General features: G+C 40.8%; 2 protein-coding genes across 2 annotated transcripts in view; both read left to right on the forward strand.

The window, feature by feature from the left end:
- Nucleotides 1-550: 550 nt before the first annotated feature.
- LOC116059714 (small integral membrane protein 10-like protein 2A) lies at nucleotides 551-2,698 on the forward strand. Its single transcript, XM_031312963.2, has 2 exons — nucleotides 551-946; nucleotides 1,776-2,698. The coding sequence occupies exons 1-2, from the start codon at nucleotides 767-769 to the stop codon at nucleotides 1,794-1,796; spliced, it is 201 nt and encodes a 66-aa protein (XP_031168823.1). The 5' UTR covers nucleotides 551-766; the 3' UTR covers nucleotides 1,797-2,698.
- An 8,203-nt stretch (nucleotides 2,699-10,901) lies between these two features.
- The window catches only part of cyth3b (cytohesin 3b), a 35,518-nt gene continuing 28,580 nt past the window's right edge, over nucleotides 10,902-17,839 (forward strand). The window contains exon 1 of the mRNA XM_031312685.2: nucleotides 10,902-11,266. Within this exon, the coding sequence (XP_031168545.1) occupies nucleotides 11,248-11,266 (19 nt within the window). The 5' untranslated portion in view covers nucleotides 10,902-11,247. The remainder of the gene's footprint in view (nucleotides 11,267-17,839) is intronic.

Below are 17,839 nucleotides of genomic sequence, written 5' to 3' on the forward strand. Positions count from 1 at the left end.
CAGACCCACATCAAGATGTTGGGTCTGGGAGCTCACCATTGACGGAGCTCAATGCGAGGGGTGGGATAAACGGTTGTCTTTCACATTCCCTCTGCACGCAATAGGATAGCGCTACAACCAGGCAGAGCAGCGAAGAAGGTAGCGAAGCTAGTTAAACTTTTGCCGTATCCGGTCGGCAAAACTCCGAACACATCTTCCTTTTTTAAGAATGACTTCAGTGCCGTTCTTTGTTCTTTTCTCAAAGAAAAGCTTAACTCCAAGTCTTCCAGAAGACCGCTGTTCCCAGCAGCAGCAGCCATAAGCCCGTCTACTGACTCTATACACGATGTGATTGGCCTGACTAGAGTTTGGGTTTTCCAGCTCGCAAGCCAACGGAGAGTTGCTAGACTGACCCTGGCTGCAAATTACATTTGCTGCCGCTAGGGTGCGCCTAGATTTCTAGTTTCTCATTCTAGTACTGTTTTGATTAAAAAAAAAAAAAACTGCCTGAGAGTCTGAAGTCAGGGCAAATACCCACACGTACACTTTCAACTTCCGTGTGTGTCTCACCGTTATAAGTCCTCCCGTTGACCATAACAGGAATCGGTAGAGAAGCTGTCGGGGTGGAGCAGAACTGCCAACACAACCACGCACAATAAAAGTGGTGCTCGGTGTCACACAGCGATAGAAATATGAACTGCCACTCATCAGTCATCACTTTACTCGTTTGTTCGCCTCACTAACTGACACAGTAACCTTAGCAACGGCCTGGGTAGACTTCGCCTGTATGGCGGGTCTCTCTTATTTAGTACTCCGATTTTCGGGCTCCGCTGGTCGGACTTACGGAGTGTTTTCCAAAGGCTTGACGAGGACTTTGTTGATATTTTTTGATCTCGCATGGCGACTGCGAATCAGATTCCCTTATATCTATCTTGTGGCGTCAATGATGTTTAATGTCAGATTGCAGGTAAGCTAATTATTCAAACACTCACTCCTCAATGTTAAACGGACCAGCTAATGTTAGTTTGTTATTGCCTGTTTAACGCTAATGCATCCTTGGTTTAACGTTACAATTCGTCAATTGTCTGAAGCCACGGCACCACCAATATTTGCATAAAGATTTGTCCTCTATAGATACTAACGTTAGATTAATTTTAACTCCATTTAAAAACAGTTTAGGCCTACTAATGCAGTTTAATGCATCATCGCTGTAATAAATCCTACCAACGGTTTTAATGTTCAGTTTTATTGTTGAAATTGTTTTAAAGAGGTGTTGATTCCACTGTATGATCATTTGGGTGCTGACCGACCGATGCTGGATTTTTTGAGGCAGATATCGATATTTGGCAGTTTAATGAAACCACATAACAATGTATCTGTTAAAAGTAGCCTAATTGCCTCCCTTATATATATATATATATATATATATATATATATATATATATATATATATATATATATATATATATATATTTTTTTTTTTAATTAATTTAAAATTGTGACCAAGATATATGAGCAGGATATTTTACAGTTGCAAAATTCACTTCAGTCAGTGCTCTCCTGTGGACAAACTATGTAATGGTAACAGAATTTCCTTAGACCTAATTTGGCATTTCTGTACTGACATTTCTTGTTTGTTATCACCTGACATATACACGATACACCGGTCTGGCTGATTTATCAATCTAGCTCTAATTTCCATTACAAGTTATAACTTATTATCATATGCATGCTTCTGATTGATTCAAATTCATTAATTTTGTATGTTGCCTGACAGCGTCCTCATCTCTTTACAGGTCCACATTGAAATCCACTGAATCTTCAATGCCTGTATTTGGACTTAAATCAATAAATTGTGGGCAATGCCATGTTTCAGCTCTCTAAAAGGACCTATCTGACACTGCACAGTGATGTGGAGGAAGAGGACACTTAATTATGTGTGATGATGCAACAAAGTGGCTGGTTGTTGCGGTCAGCCTTGGCTACACAAGCCCAGTGCCTTCAGGGAACGATGGCAGAGAAGTTTGCAAAAATGAGCTGGGGTGAGCTGTGATGAGTGAGAGTGGAAGAGGAAGAGGAAACGATGGCTCACATTAATCCTTTTAACTCGCCACCTGAGATCCAGGAGCCGCTCCATCCAGGTGGATTTTGAGACTGCCTTTTCTCTTTGGATATCAAGGATTTTGGCGTGGATTAGAAAACGGATGATTGTTACTGTGGTACTTTGTAGCTACTCTTCATTGCCTGACATGTATGTTTATTAGGTGCTCAGTGTCAACATCTCACTTTAATTTAAAAAGTACATCTACACCGCATGACACAAACAAGCATGATCTTCGTCCTCAATGGCTCGGACACTTTATTCGGGGTTATCTGTGTAATCGGTACGTGCTCTTTCAACAAAGGTTTGTTGTCGGAGGACAGCACAGCTGCCACTACTGGAAATGTACAGTCTATTATTAAGTGCACTCTCAAAAGGAATCAGTGCATGTCTTCTCTGTGTTCGCACACACATGTCGTTGCACTCGTTGTTGTTCATTCTGCATATCAGCTGCACTGGAAAGGTGGCGTTGGTGAAAAAACCCTACTTGCAAAGTTTTTTTTTTTTAGTTGCATATGTTTTTATTTCTGTGAAAAATGTGCTTGTGGGAGTTTGAAATCACAGAATTGACAGTAAGGATGATTACATTTGGAAATAAATTAATTAATGAAACCACAATTCTCCACATTTCCTATCATTCTAATAACCATTCATTCATAATCTAGGTTTGCTAAACTGCCATTTAAAAAGAAAGCTAGTTCCAGGAGTTTCACATATATTTTGGCATGTTTTTTTCAAGAGTGTTTTACTGAAACGCTCTTCTCTTATGGTGTGCTAATAATCCAGCAATGAGTCTTGACCATTTATACATGCTATCCTTTTTCCATTACATGTCTTTGAACATATAAATAGCAAAATCCACTTCCTTCATTTTCTTCTTTACGTTCATCTCCTGTTACATAAACAATATAGAACTTAAATCGAAATAGAGTAAAAGGGGACAAATTGCATCAATTTCCACACTGCACACAGAGAAACAACGATAATTTATTAATAATAATAATAATAATGAAAATGTCAGTTCTTTATATCATTACATTTCAAACATGAGACCATTCCCAACATCACCAGATCTTAAAGAATGGTCAAATGGTTTCCAGATTTTTGCTTCAAATTGGTCATCATCCAGTTATATTGAAGCAGTTCATTTTTGCTGTCTGAGCTGTAACACAAGCTCTCCTCCAATCGTCAACATCGGTGGAAATTTCTTTCAACAAATCCAACTTCCAAGTTAGCCATCCTACTATGGCATGAACTGTTGCAGTACCAGATCTGTCCACACCGGGGAAGCATTCTGTCAGAGTACTGGAATTAGCTCCCTGTATGTTGACATCAGACATTATGAGCTGTCAACCTCTTTCAAGAGGGTACAGGTTAGATTTACACAGGTAATGAAGCTGTAATATAACAAAAACTATATCTGTCACCACGCCGGTGAAAGCAGAATTTCTTCTGCTGTACGGCTCATTGTCATGATTCATAATATCAGTTTTACTCTTACACCGCTTTACAAAACATGTCATCAATAAATCTACTTCTTTAAAGGAAAAGTGAACTCATCTTGTATTTGCTTCTTCTTTCTTTGATCTACTGTACTTAAATTAAGAAATCCTCTGTGATCCATTTTTATATATTTAAAGAAATAGTGACCACTTGTAATCAATGAATCTTAGCCACAGACTCATTTGGCACCTCATTTGAATGTGCACTTCATGGTAGATTTTCTAACTGCTGACACTCGCCCGGCGCAAAATGTCCCCAGCAAACTTATCTTTTCCAGTCACTCTGATGCCAGGCTGCAGAGTAAAACCATCAGGGGTTGCCAAGGCAACTGTATTCCTCTATGTGACCCCCCCCACACACACACACACACACACACACATACCACTCTTTCTGGAAAAAGAGGATTTATTTCTCAGGGATTTGCCAAAGGAAAATATTTTAATAGGGTTATCATAGGGGACTGGCAGAAAGAGAGAGAGAGAGAGACAGAGAGAGAGAGATCTATAGATGTAGGAGATAAGTCGGGTTATCTGTACTCTGTTTTGGCCAACCACCATTTGTACCCAGAGAAAAAAGGGGTTGTGGAATAAAGATTAGAGAGTTTTAGCCTATGGCATCTGCAGCAGCTCACATGTGTTTTATTTGAGTGAGTGTGAAAGAGTGATTATACTGCAAATGGAAATGGCAGGGATTCAATTAAAGCTGCAATGCAGTATATTTAATTCCATACACATTATTCATAAACTTTAAACAATTCATTTGTGTGTGATCTTGAGAGTTGGTGAGCTTTTCATTTTGTTTTTCAGTATTTAAAACTTAAGTGGTGTTACGTTTATCCAGGCTGAATGACAAACCAGTTAAGGGCAGTTGCCTCTTTTTTTTAAAATTATAGATGGTAAACTGAGTCTGGTAGCTGAGTCCCTTTCCAAAAGCCTGCATAGCCTTTATAAACTTCCTAATATCAATAGTAAAAGATCTCTCAGATTCAAATCCTGAACTGCAGTTTATGGCAAAGAAGCAAACATTTCCCTCCACAGTTTCATTGGCTTAACTAATCCACTATTTCATTTTAGGAGTTCATTTGCAAAAATAGATAAAAAAAAAAAAATTCTTAAAATGAATAAATCAACAACAGTTTGACTGACATTCACCAGTTTGATATTCCCTGGATTTCATACAAAAAATTAACAATAAGTAAAAAAAAGGCTATATCTTATTTTGCATATGAACCCTTTTGTTTTTCTACTGTTCCTGTAAAGCTGAAAACAATCCCAATGAAATTCTCCACACCACAAGCTTTAGATCATAGCTCTGTTACACTTCATTTGAAATCTGTGTTTGCCTGCCATGAACTTCATGCTTTTCAACCAAACAATAAATAAGGACTGATTTTTTTTTTTTAATCAATATTGGAGCAACTAAATGTCATGTCTTAGTTTGGAATCAGCTCCTGCACCTCCTGCAATTTAAAAGCTGAGCATATAATACATCCAAATGAAGATGAAACAAACTATTAAACTGCTTATTAAACTTGCAAAGTGACTCCTAGTGTGTCCAATTACAGCTACTCATTTGCTTAACAAACATCATTTCTATTGTGACTGACACAATGTCACGGACATTTATAAACAACACACTTTAACACACTACGTCCACGCATAGAAAATGGATTATAAATGCTAAATGTAATCAAACATGATTTTATCTATGATGACTTTATGCTGATCCCTCTCACCCTCAGTTTGAGGTTTTGGCACAGGAGAGCATTACTGTGTGTAACGTCCTCTTTGTGGTTTATTTAGATCTGTGTTATAACTTTGATTTGAATGCCGTCAACCGACAGACGAGAGGCATATGCAAAGCGCTAAAAAGAATGAGATCAGGTGCTGAGATGAGTTCCAAGCTGACCTCAAAACTGAATAAAAGGAGTGAAAGTGAGTGGGGGAGGAGAAGAGGAGGAAGCAGAACTGAGAGAGGGAAATGTGGAGGAGGAAGATTTGTGTATTTGCTGTAGTCATATTGTGGGACTGAAACAGGCCAAACAAAAAAAAACATTCAAATATGCACCTATTTTAGGAGGTGTTGGTGTGACATTTTTCTTCTTTTTTTTATTTTTTATAATTTCTTCTTTTTTCTTTACTGTGATATGCATTCCTGCATTGATGTGTTGGACAAGTGCAGTTGTATATTGCGTATAGCCTCAAACATCGGTACAAATAATTGTTTCATAATCATTATGCCTTATAGCAAATAAAAAAAAAACTTACAAGCTTTGTGCTGGACAGTCACAAAAACGGCAAATACTACCCTTGATATTGCATAATTTTCTTTCAAGCAGCATCAATATATTAAATATGATGATAGGTTAAGTTTTTCTGTGCAAACTGTCAGCTGCACTTGACTTAACAGGTTCATTTACATACCATAGAAGATCAAACTTTTGTATCATGTTATTGTTTGATCCAGCATGTTGCACACCATTCTGTGTTCTGTTATACTGTATCCTGTTTACACAATCTCTCTATTAATAATTACTGAAATGTTACTGATGAGCTTGGGTTCATTTTGTGTGTTTTGTTTGTCATAATTGAGTGTTTGGGATGTAAAACCTTTGGAAAAGCTCAGTAGTGAAATCCTGGGAGGAATAACCTTTACAGCTTGTTGTGTAACTGCAGCAGGTCTAGGAGGACACACACACACACACACACACACACACACACACACACACACACACACACACACACACATACACACACACACACACACACACACACACGCGCGCGCACACACACACACACACACACACACACACACACACACACACACACACACACACACACAGGTTCTCGAGTATACACTGCTGCCTTTGTGCCCAGCAGACAGAGTCCATATAAAGACTCTACTCATATGTGTCCTTGGGTGCAGAAAATCAACTAAACTTTGCCCTTTGATCAGTGGCGGTCAAGATGCAGAGCTGGATATAAAACCAAATGAAGGACGGCGGAAATCCTGCTGCATTCTGCTTCCTGTGACCTTCTGTCACACACGCCAAAGATTAACCCTTTCACCTTTCAGAACAGGAAGGAGGTGTGAAACCCTGTCACATCCCTGGTTTACAACAGTCTATGCCATGATTTGGGGGATAAACACAAAGAGGAAGATGGAAGAGGAACTCCCAAATTCAACTCGGAATCAGCATAATATCCTTCATCGAAGGGACTAAATATGAAGCGCCTACAGTTTTGAACCACAATTTCCTCCCCAACTTTAAACATAGGAGTGCTCCTCACTGATCCCTCTTTACAGTCTATTTACAGAAACATTGCAGGGTTCAGATACCTCTGGGGGGGGGGGGGCGTATGCTATAGAATGTGATTCCACTGGATTACATTATGGAGGGAGTGATTTGGGGGAGGTAGAGAAACGGGGCTGCTTATATGTCTGTGTGTTGTATAATTATGGGTTGGGCAGTTTTAAAGGGAGGAGGTGATCACCCTCCGGGCATTGCCGTAGTGACTGGAGCGTATGAAGTGGTATGACTGCTCAATCAGGTCACGTGAAGTCGGTCAGGAGTACCACAGACGTTTCCCATGATGGTCGGCCTAATCTGCCAGACGTGCATCTCCCTGGGGGTATGTCTGTGGCACTACAGACAGACAGCCCTGAAAACCCCACACATGTTCACTTCAAGCCACAGACCTTTTCACTCTGTAATGACTTTGTGGCCCTTGTTTTGTGGTTTGGACCTGAAAGAGTTGTCTAACACACTCTAAAATGACTGAACCAAACTGATATTGTGTTGATTTTAAAGCTTTAAATTCATCACTGAGGATATCTGGGCCACACCGAGCGGTTTCTTTCATGACTCATAAACACATTAGCATGACATTTATGTGGAGTAGAGCGTACTGAGTGTGTTTGTGTGCCAGAGAGACAGACTCAGGAATCGAATTGCTTTCAATGGCACTTATACAACTTCAATGAGGATGCTCAGCTTGACCCAGTCCAGCACTGACATAAACAGAGTAACACCAAATTTGTCTAACCATATTCCCAAAGCTATCGGCAACATTATACATATGACCTATTTCCACTTGTAGCACAGAAAACATTCAAAGCAGGGCTTGCTCTGTGTGATAACTACTTTGCATCAATCCACCTCGTATGTAAAACCTTAAAACTAGCAGAACTAAAGGGAGAAAGACGCTTCCTGGGCCCCAAACTGCAGTGACTTCACCCTGATTTCCTTTTACTAAACACTCCCTTTCCCCCTGTTTTCCTTTGTTTTTTCCACACTACTAAGTGGCGCACATCTCCAGGAATTTATTTTCCGTTAAAACACATGGCCAAGTCTTCACAACCTTAGCTTAATGCCAGAGTGCAGAGAAAACAAACACTGTCTGGATGCATGTAGCCAAATATCTGATCTATTCACACCAACACCTCACCTTAGGGCAGTGTGCAGCACGTTTATCCAGGTGTAACTTCAGGATCTCGCTGTAGTTCTCCAGTTTCCAGCCAGACTGCGCCAGACTGGATTCTGCTGGATCGAGGGGGTTCAGTAGATTGTGTAGTCCTGTTGATGTGAACTTGTAGAAAATGACTGATTTGAGCTTCTCAGTTTCTGCTCATCCCCTATGACCATTGCGTTTTTGGAAGATGGTAAAACAAACTTAAAGTGGAACTGATAATGTACATTAGAAAGGATGAAGTTTTGAAAATGTTCAGAGTAGTAATTATCAGTCAAACCAATTTGATTAAATATGAAACGAGATAAGTCATTTGCTTCTTTTTCTACTTTAACAAAACAAATACATGGTAAAGTTGTTATAGCCTTAACTTCACCACTATAAGAAATCAGGAGAACTGTTTGACTGTTTGTGTTATGTCTGGAGAACGTCATTTTGTTTAGGACAGAGGACTGAGAATCAAACATTTGTCCAAAAGAGACACCTATGAATAAACAAATGAATGAATACGTTTACACATCTGTTCATGCTTGACCATTGGAGTAATGCAGACAGGAAGTGAGACCCCCTCCTACTTTGCGGAGGCAGGAATGCTATAATTGAAACCACGTGTGTTGTAGAAACAAGCTCTCTCTCCCTCTCTCTCTCTCTCTCTCTCTCTCTCTCTCTCTCTCTCTCTCTCTTTCTTTCTGTGTGTGTGTGTGTGTGTGTGTGTGTGTGTGTGTGTGTGTGTGTACTTCATCCCATTGTTTCCTAACCTGATCGCTCCCTAATGTAAGAGTCTTGTCCACAAGTCCTCATAGTCTGATCTGAAATCAGTCTTTTATATTTTGGATTGGTAGCTTTTTGGATTACAGAATCTATTGATTATATTTTCACATTTTACTATTTTCACCTTTTTGAGCAGCCGTGTCATTTAGATTAATTTGTTAAATCATTTTGGACAGGTTGGAGGTAGGTAGCTGTTGCACACAGCATTCTCCATCAACCTTCCTATCTCTCCTTATAAAAACTAATATAATATTAACACCTCTTTTTAACCATTTTAACAACTACTGAGTATTATAACCGTCATGAGCCTATATATGGCTGCACACTGACAATTTACAACATGAAGTCAAAAATATTAATTAATATAATGTATTATTAATAATATAACACTCTGAAAGGAGTGATTCTGCATAATGAGTACTTTAACTTTTAATACATTTGAGTAATTTTAGCTGATAATACTTTTGTAGGCTTACGTACCCTACTTACCTAAACTAGCCTACTTAACATTTTTAATTCAGGACTCTGACTTGTATTGTAGTAGCCTATTTTTTATTTGTACTTTTACTAAAGTAAAGAATCTACATACTTCTCCCACCACTGATAGTATAATAATTGCCCCCTAATATAAATAAAAAAATATTCTAATCTCTTCAAGTAGGCTACATGTTAAAGAGGCGCTATGCAGTTTTGGCCATTTCTTCGCTGTTTTCTCGCCTTTTGCCGCAGGTTTCTCTATAGCGCTCCCCCCACAGCTTCGGAATAGATATTTGGCAACACTGTGTAAAAACTCGCTCGGTCATTCTGCCGTCTCCTCTTTCTCTGTTCCTCCGACAATGCTTTCCTAGCTTTCTGCTTCTTTTTAGCCAGCTCAGCCATGACGATGGTGTGAAAAACTCCATCGCTACCTTGTTCTTGCTAGCTTGTTCCTGTATGTGTGCAGTGCCGTGAAGCAATTAGTTACATCGCAAGACCTGATATCACGCGATACTTCCTGACGCTGAAGCCGGCGGCTCGCTGGCCCAAAGTTGCAAAGGTGGTTTTTCCGCTCACAGGCGCTAGGGGGAAGCGAAACGACCACCATTCAACTCGAAAAAAAAGTCATATAACCATTCCAATGACTCCGAAGCTGTTCAGTTAAGGTAAATTAAGCTAAAAAAGCTGCATAGTTCCCCTTTAAATTAAACTGCCATTCATTCTTGAGGGCAGTGGTGGAAGAAGTATTCAGATCCTTTACTTAAGTAAGAGTACTAATACCACACTGTAAAAATACTCTGTTACAAGTAAAAGTCCTGCATTGAAAATGTTACTTAAATACAAGTATGTAAATATCATCATGAAAATGTAGGCCCACTTAAAGTATTACAAGTAAAAGTAGCCTGCTCAATTCAGAAAACTCCTCACATTTTAGAAACTGAAAACGATCAAAACAGTTCTGTCAATCAACTGTTTAACCGGCTAATCATTTCAGCTGTACTTGTAGGCCTATATATTGTTGGGTAGTTTAATTTATAATAAAACATCATATTAGGCTATGTTTTGTGTGCAAACTAAAGCTGTCAGATTAAAGTAGTGGAGTAAAGAGTACAATTTCCCTCTGAAATAGTGGAGTAGAAGTAGAAAGTGACATGAAAAGAAAAGATTCAAGTAATGTAGCCTACCTCAAATTTGTACTTAAGTACAGTACTTGAGTAAATGTAGCTACAGTTACATTCCACCATTGAGGGATATAACCAAATGTCACAGCATGATCGAACCATGTAGTATAATCAATAAAAAACATTAGGCTATAGGTATTTGTTGTTGTGTATAATCTCACTGTTGCCTGGAGTCACGTGCGCTGATCGGTGATGAATGCTGACGCGCAGAGCACGGGCTGTGTAGCGGAGTTGGGATGGGATTGACAAATAATGTCAATTTAAACAGAACACCACAAACACTTCCTGTTGGCAGTTTCAAAATAAAGGAACGTTACTTGATTAACCCATAAACCCTGCGTGACTCTTTTACTCTGAATACACAGCTACATGTACTTCCTCCGTTCTTCCAGTTGTGTGTTGGCCAGCTTGACGCAGCCATGCCAACTACTCTCCCGATACTAGTGGAGTGAACCCGTATTTGGAGGGATAACGAACACACGCTCTAACCACCGTGAGCAAAAAGACACCGCTGCCGCCGCCGCTGCTGCTGCTACAGATACACACCGCTCGCTGACTGACGGGACCGGAGGGACTGCCTCGCGACAGTGAGGCGTAAATGGCCATTACATTTCCTAAAAGAAATACGCTGCTCGTGAGACAACCTGTGTACCAAAAGCGTCCTGGAAATTAGGACGCTTATTTGCTGTATATTGGAGCCCCTTTTCGCACAACGGAAGTTTCTGCAACCGATTTTGGGGGGATCTTTGATTTATAGCCTGAAAACATGGACGAGGACAACCAAGGTATGATTCATTCAGTGAAATTCAGACCAATGAATTCTAGCTGTTTCAGTATTAACATCCAAGAGCCATGTGCCTCTGTAGCCTCCTGATTATAATAATAATAATAATAATAATAATAATAATAATAATAATAATAATAATGTTATACTGACTTTGGCCTATAATTTGAGTGATTTTAGACTTGGAGTTTTATGCCAGGCTCATGCAGCAACATTAATCTAATCTGTCCACAGTCAAACAGTCATCTTTCCCCCATCAGCATTTTCTGGTGGAGATTACTTATGAAGTTGCCTCTTAAATGAGCAGAACACACACACACACACTCATGTTGTGTCATGATGGTTTTAAGAGCATGTCTTGTGTGATAGATGTGTGAAGGTAGAAAGATTGACCAAATTTCAGGGTGATGTATAAGAAGACCCAACAAGGTTATTATAGGCTGAACGTATCAGCATGATGACTGTCCATGCTTCAGTGTCATATTGGTGCTGTGGCCAGTAGACTTGTGTTTATCTAAGCCTTTGTCAGCTGCGGGCTGGTGTGACTCTGGCCCAACAGGTCCTCTCACTGTCAACCAAGCATAGCCATGAGACACGGATTCATTTATTGACTCATGACTAAAGTGTTGGTACCACAGACACAGTTAAACAGTTTACCACAGTTAAAATAAGGGTTGGCACAGCTGTGTCACTGCAACACGAGCCTGCAGCCTATACCGCATAGTTCAGGACAGGGGCAGGTTTAAAAACGTTTGAGGTAAAATATGTTGAGACTGTTAAAATGTGTAAAACCCTGGTTTTTGGCAATAATACCTACATTTTTAACAGCTGCTTAGTTTTGTCAGTGTAATAAAAGAATGTAGAATAGGCAACTTTAAATAGTCTAATATATACCTTTATCAATAGATAGCTGCTATGTGTAACTCCAAATAACCTACAGCCATGGACAGATTGTGATACAACAGGCCCCTGGACACAGACATGTAAAAGGTCTCTGAGCGAGTAGTCTACATCCTTCACGTTCCACTTCCGGGATTGCTCATGCATGTATTTTCTGTTTCCTTCCGCTTTCTTTGTGTTGGAATTTTAAATTCTGTGGATTTATGAGGACTATAATAGTCTTCATAAATCCACCGGATCCACCGAAATCCACCGAATAATAATTGTTGGCTGCTCCTCAGATCTCTCCATGGTAAATTGAGACAGCTAGCTAGACTATCTGTCCAATCTGAGTTTTCTCTCGCACGACTACTTTGCAGCGGATCTGTGAAGAGTTTAGCACATAAGCGAAGTTTGACATTCGAGCCAGGGGGGGAAAAAAAAAAAAAAAAAAAACTCATTGTAGAAGCTGAGACCTGGCCTACCACTTGGGGAACACAGCACGAGCACATATGGACAAAACAAACATGCTAAATAAACATATGTTTATTTTTAAAGATTTTAAATTACATTGTAACAATTTAACAACTCGCCCTTATGAAATCCAATCGCGGCACGACTGTCTTGGAATGCAATAGACAGACGGTGGCAAACTGCCCCGACACTTAAATTGTAAACCGTCTAAAAATAAAATGTAACCGTGAACAATCAGTGTTGGACCTCCAGTCTGTTAGGATGCCTCTCCAAATGCAGAAATCAAGCGCAGTCACACCATAAAACGTTAAGACACGTTAAGAAAAAAGATCCGTATTTTGCCGTAATCCAATGACACGAAAAAAAAGTAATCCACAGCAATCAGGAGATCCACTTCGCCGTTTAAACAATGTGGAATAAAACGTATAAAAGTCCAAATCTACACAAAACGCGCAATCAGTTAGTAAGTTGACAGCAAATTTATATACATGGCATTTAGGAAACTTTTATTACAACGTTGACACGGTAAGATGTCCAGACTAGTGCAACAGTAATTTTCATGTTTTGCATCCTGCATATGCGTTGACAATGGTCTCAGGTGAGAGCCAGAGCCCTGAAAAAATATTTTTTTTACTAAAGCAGTAGGCCTATATGAAATCAGATATATTACCTACCACCATTTAGTTGTTTTGTGTTATTTAAAATATTTATAAAATATCTGGTCATGCCATGAAACAATGCAATTACCCGTTTCAGATGCCAGGGGGGGGCAGTGCTCCCCCTGCCCCCCCCCGCAAACTCCGCGTATGGTTTAGCACCGCCCATGACGATTCTGATTGGTTTAAAGAAATGCCATTAAACCAGAGCACGTTTTCCTCCCATCCCTGAATGCTACAGTATGTGGAGTAGCCAGACTCTCCTTCAGCGTGCTTTGGAGGAGGGTCTGGCAAAGCGAGACTACTGAGCAAGACACCCAGACTGAATCTCTGTGGTTGTTTTGCATCTGTTTGTGGTTGTTTTCTGCCTCTTTGTGGTTGCTTTGAGTTTCTTTGTGGTTGGTTTCCATCTCCTTGTGGTCATTTTGCAACTACGTATCATCTTCTTACTCTGGTAGGGGGGGCCTGTGCCACCCCTTACCTCCCCATCTGGCATTGCCCCTGGTTCAGCAAACTCTGCTAAGCCTGTAATTATAAACTGAATCCTGCAGGTGAGAAACCCTTACTCATGTTGTCTCACCTCTGTAAGTCAGCGGTAATCAGTGCCACATGCTCATTGCTTGCAGAGCTGCAGGATGTGACTATTTGAGCATTGTGATGCCTGGCATGCGGGCATAAAGCTGTCATTGTGCTCTGTGCAGCCAGACTGGCCTCCAGTGGTGGCACACGTCAGCACAGCCCCACAGACAGACATACGGTGCTGTGATGCCAACCATGGATAGCTGACAACAGCCAGGAGCATATAAACACACACAGACACACACAGACACAAACTCATATATGCATGGCTGCACACTGACACTCACACAAATTAAATTTCTCCTTTTCTCTTATGGCACTGTTTGCAGTGAAGATAGATGGATGGATCATGACGTAGAATTCTAACTGTGAGTGTGTGATTTACGACACAGTCTGCTCTCTCATCTGGAATAAATAGTGTCTTGGATACTGCAGGACAGAAAGGCTGCAAAGCTCCTGTTTTTTGTTTTGGTGTTTAGTGTTGTGTTGAAAAATTGGCAACGTCATCCACAAATTACATCCACAACTTAACACCCACGCAACCACACCTGAGCCCACAGCCGAGTAAGGGCTCACTGGGGGTTAGCAGAACAAAGTAGATGAGCGATCGTGCTGGCAAGGAACAGGCATGGATCTACTCAGCAAGTGGCAGGTAGGTTGACAAAGTTCAATATCTGACAGTCATTCCTCATGAAGGGACACACAAACATTTTTCCAGGCCACAAGTCAAGTGAGAGGGAGTGAGGTGGGCAGAGTGATACACAGAGGTGTAAGATGGAGAACAGACAGCAAGAAAGGCGTGAGAATGGAAAGAACGTGTGACCGCAAAAAGATTGTGGGTGAGACACAGTCATAGTAGTAACGATGGTGAGATGTCTGAGAGGAATGATTGAGCAAGACAGGAGATGTGTGTGGAGGGGAAAAGGGGGGTGGGATGAAGCGCCCCAGCAAAGTTGGAAAATGGCCAAAGAAGTATGGAATGCCACCAGCAAAAAACAGCAAGGGAGAGTGGTGGTGAGATATTCTTACTGAATTAACTCTCCAGTGTGTTACAGGAGTTTCTCTCAATGAAAGTTCTTCTTTTCAATCATAATTAACTTACTGACCAACGAGCGGTCTCTGGCCATCCATAACCTTCCATCAAACCAGGTCATACTTTTGATGGAGATTCAGTGTTCATTTTTTTTCTCCATCTTCTTCTCTATGTTTTTTTCAGTTTCACCTCTTTGAAATCTTCTCTGTGTTGGAAAAAGAGACCTTTTTTTTGCCGTGCTACCGTCATGGCTCTATGGTTGGCATGTTGGTTGGTCTACCACTTTGTTCCAGACTGAATATCTCAACAACTACTGGATGGAATGTTATTATATTCTGTACAGACTTTCACAGTCCACAGGGGATGAATCTTAATGATTTTGGGGGACTTTTTCTCTAGTGCCACCATGTGTTTGACATTTGTGGTTTTCTTGAAATGTCCCAAAAACTATTGGATGGAAGCATGCTGCCGCTAGTGTTTAGCTCAAAGCACTGCTGTGCCTATATGCAGCCTCACAGAGCTGCTAGCATGGCTGTAGACTCCTGTTTGATTCTTTATTTTCCTGTATCTATTTTTCTCATATCAGTTACTTTTCTGCAACCACAGTTGGCCGTACTGCACAAGGCTTAGAGAAAACGTGTCCACACACAGTAATCCATCTGACACGCATGACAGTCAACAATACAATGCCTTCTGCCACAACAGTCGCTCAATGGACAATAGGCCAACAAGAGCTCACAAAGCTTTGCTACAGTAGAGCTTACTGCAACACATTCTGGTTCTGCATGACTGACTTTGACAGTCCATCAAATGTACACCTACAGTATCTCTGCCTCCTCTGCTTCAGCGTAATCTTGGTTAGTTGGTAAGCTGTGTGCACATCGTCAATGGAGACTTCATGAGTGATGTCCATATGGTATGAATCAGAGCATTTATGCTAGACACTGGCTTCACAGCACGCCTTGTGACGGCTTGCGAGTTTGGCTACAGACCGCTCTATTTACACACTGTGAAAACCAGCCATTTAATCATTGCAGTTCAGTGTGTGAGTGTGTGTGTTAGTGTGCGGTCTGTGGGGTTACGGCAAACTGCAGCCCAACCCAGGCGAGGAGAGACGCACACAACGAGCTGGGCTTTGAGCTCTCTGAGCCATTCATCTGCCGGCTGCAGGACAGTGCCAGCAGCTTCCTGCTACATTCAGGATTTGTGATTTCGCCTTCAGTAGATTTGCAGCTGCTGTCTTTTCCCCACAGCCCACACGCTGTCAGGTGGCTAAGAGAGGAGCGTCCTGAAGTCTTCATGGAGCTTAGGAACAAATCATGCTTTAATAGTACACACCTCTTCAGACTGAATGTCTTCCCTGTCCATATTTTAACTCTTTTAAGAGGGGTGACCCAGTTCACCTGTACTGCAGATATCTACAGAGAACTGAGGCCATGGATGTTTACTTCAAGCCAGAGTAGGCTTGGGCAGGCAGTAAGGATCTGTATGAAGCCTGTGTGACGGTGAAGGACCTGAGGGCCCTGCAGGATGTTAGGGAGTACTAGAGGGACGGTGCAGGATAGGCCCTATTCTGTACTCGTTACCTCCACTCAAAATGTCTGGTGACTTAGAGTGGAGGGTAATTCATATAGCCCTGGCAGTGACAAGGTTTTAGTATAATTTTCAATGTTTGAAATGTTAAATTCAGGAAAGTTTGGGGGTTAAATGTCCGTGCCCCGTGTAGCAGTTCCATTCCATAGAACAAGTGCATTTTGTTAAATGGCAAAAAAAGGCTAGTATGAAAACATGGCTTACCTACCTTCTGCAACCTGTGAGTGTAATGTTTGCTCCATCTCCCTGACCTGAGGGGGAACAGGTCAGGGCCATCATGAGTTTGTGGTTTTCGTTGAAATGTCCCAAAAACTATTGTATGGATTGTCATGAAATCAGGAATAATTGTGATAACTTTGGTGATCCTCAGAATTTGCCTCCAGCGTCATCATGGAGTCAAAACATTTTGACAATTCATTCTCTTCCTACACAGCCTGGCTTACCTAAACTAATCAATTTTCATTGGCACATTTTAGGGGTTGAATATATGTATTACTGCTTAAAGGAATAGTTCTACATTTTGAGTCAATGTTTGGGTCAACCGGACTTGTACCTGACACTTAACTCGCTGTAAAATCACAACTTTTTTTGTATGGATTTAACAAGACATAACGTGTGCTAGTTGGTCAATTTTGTGACCTTTCCCTAAATTGTCAAACTATTCCTTTAAAATGCAACTTTAGTTTTGCCAGTGACAAATGTTTTTTTTCTGTTTTTGTGTGTGTAACTCATCTCTGTTGAATAGTGTGTTTTCTGTCTTGACTGGCATACGGTCTCACACTGTCATGCATTAGCAGGTCACCACGGCTCAGTAACTGCTGTGAGAAGCTGATGGGAAGATAAAAAAATACTTCTGGCTTCTGTATGTGGCTCAACGGTACTGTGTGTGTGTTTCATCTTTGAAAAAAGGTCAGTGAACACAGAGAGCCCTTGTTGAGTTTGGCTTCCCTGAATATCAGATAGCACATTACATTTACCCATGACATCCCCTTAGTGGTTTAAGTTGGACTCAACAGACATTAGGTCAGACCGAGCAACTTGTATGAATAAAAAGCTGAGTTTAAAGTGAACATGAGGCGTGTGTGCAAATCCTCTTGGACCTCCACTCTGTTTTCTCTGCCTTATAAAAAAGGGTTTGAAGTTCTCTTATAAGTGGCCATGACGCTGATGGCAAGACTTGTTTGGAGCAGAGGAAAAACACACATCTAAAAAAAAAGAAAGTATCCAGTTTCCTCTTCATCTAACAGACAGCTCTGTGCAGTAAGGGTCTACTGCTTAACAGAGTCCCAGACTGGGATCTGTCTTTGTCACATTAAGACCATCAAGGGGCTCGTGGAGGGGAGACGTGAGGCAAATCGAG

The sequence above is a fragment of the Sander lucioperca genome, chromosome 21 (assembly GCF_008315115.2).
Source record: "Sander lucioperca isolate FBNREF2018 chromosome 21, SLUC_FBN_1.2, whole genome shotgun sequence".
Classification (NCBI taxonomy): domain Eukaryota; kingdom Metazoa; phylum Chordata; class Actinopteri; order Perciformes; family Percidae; genus Sander; species Sander lucioperca.

Excerpts from the sequence above, each read along its gene's own strand:
- LOC116059714 (XM_031312963.2), top strand. The coding sequence starts at position 767 with ATGGCGGGTCTCTCTTATTTAGTACTCCGATTTTCGGGCTCCGCTGGT. Across the intron at positions 947-1,775 it reads TGTTTAATGTCAGATTGCAG|GTCCACATTGAAATCCACTG; the intron begins GTAAGCTAATTA and ends ATCTCTTTACAG.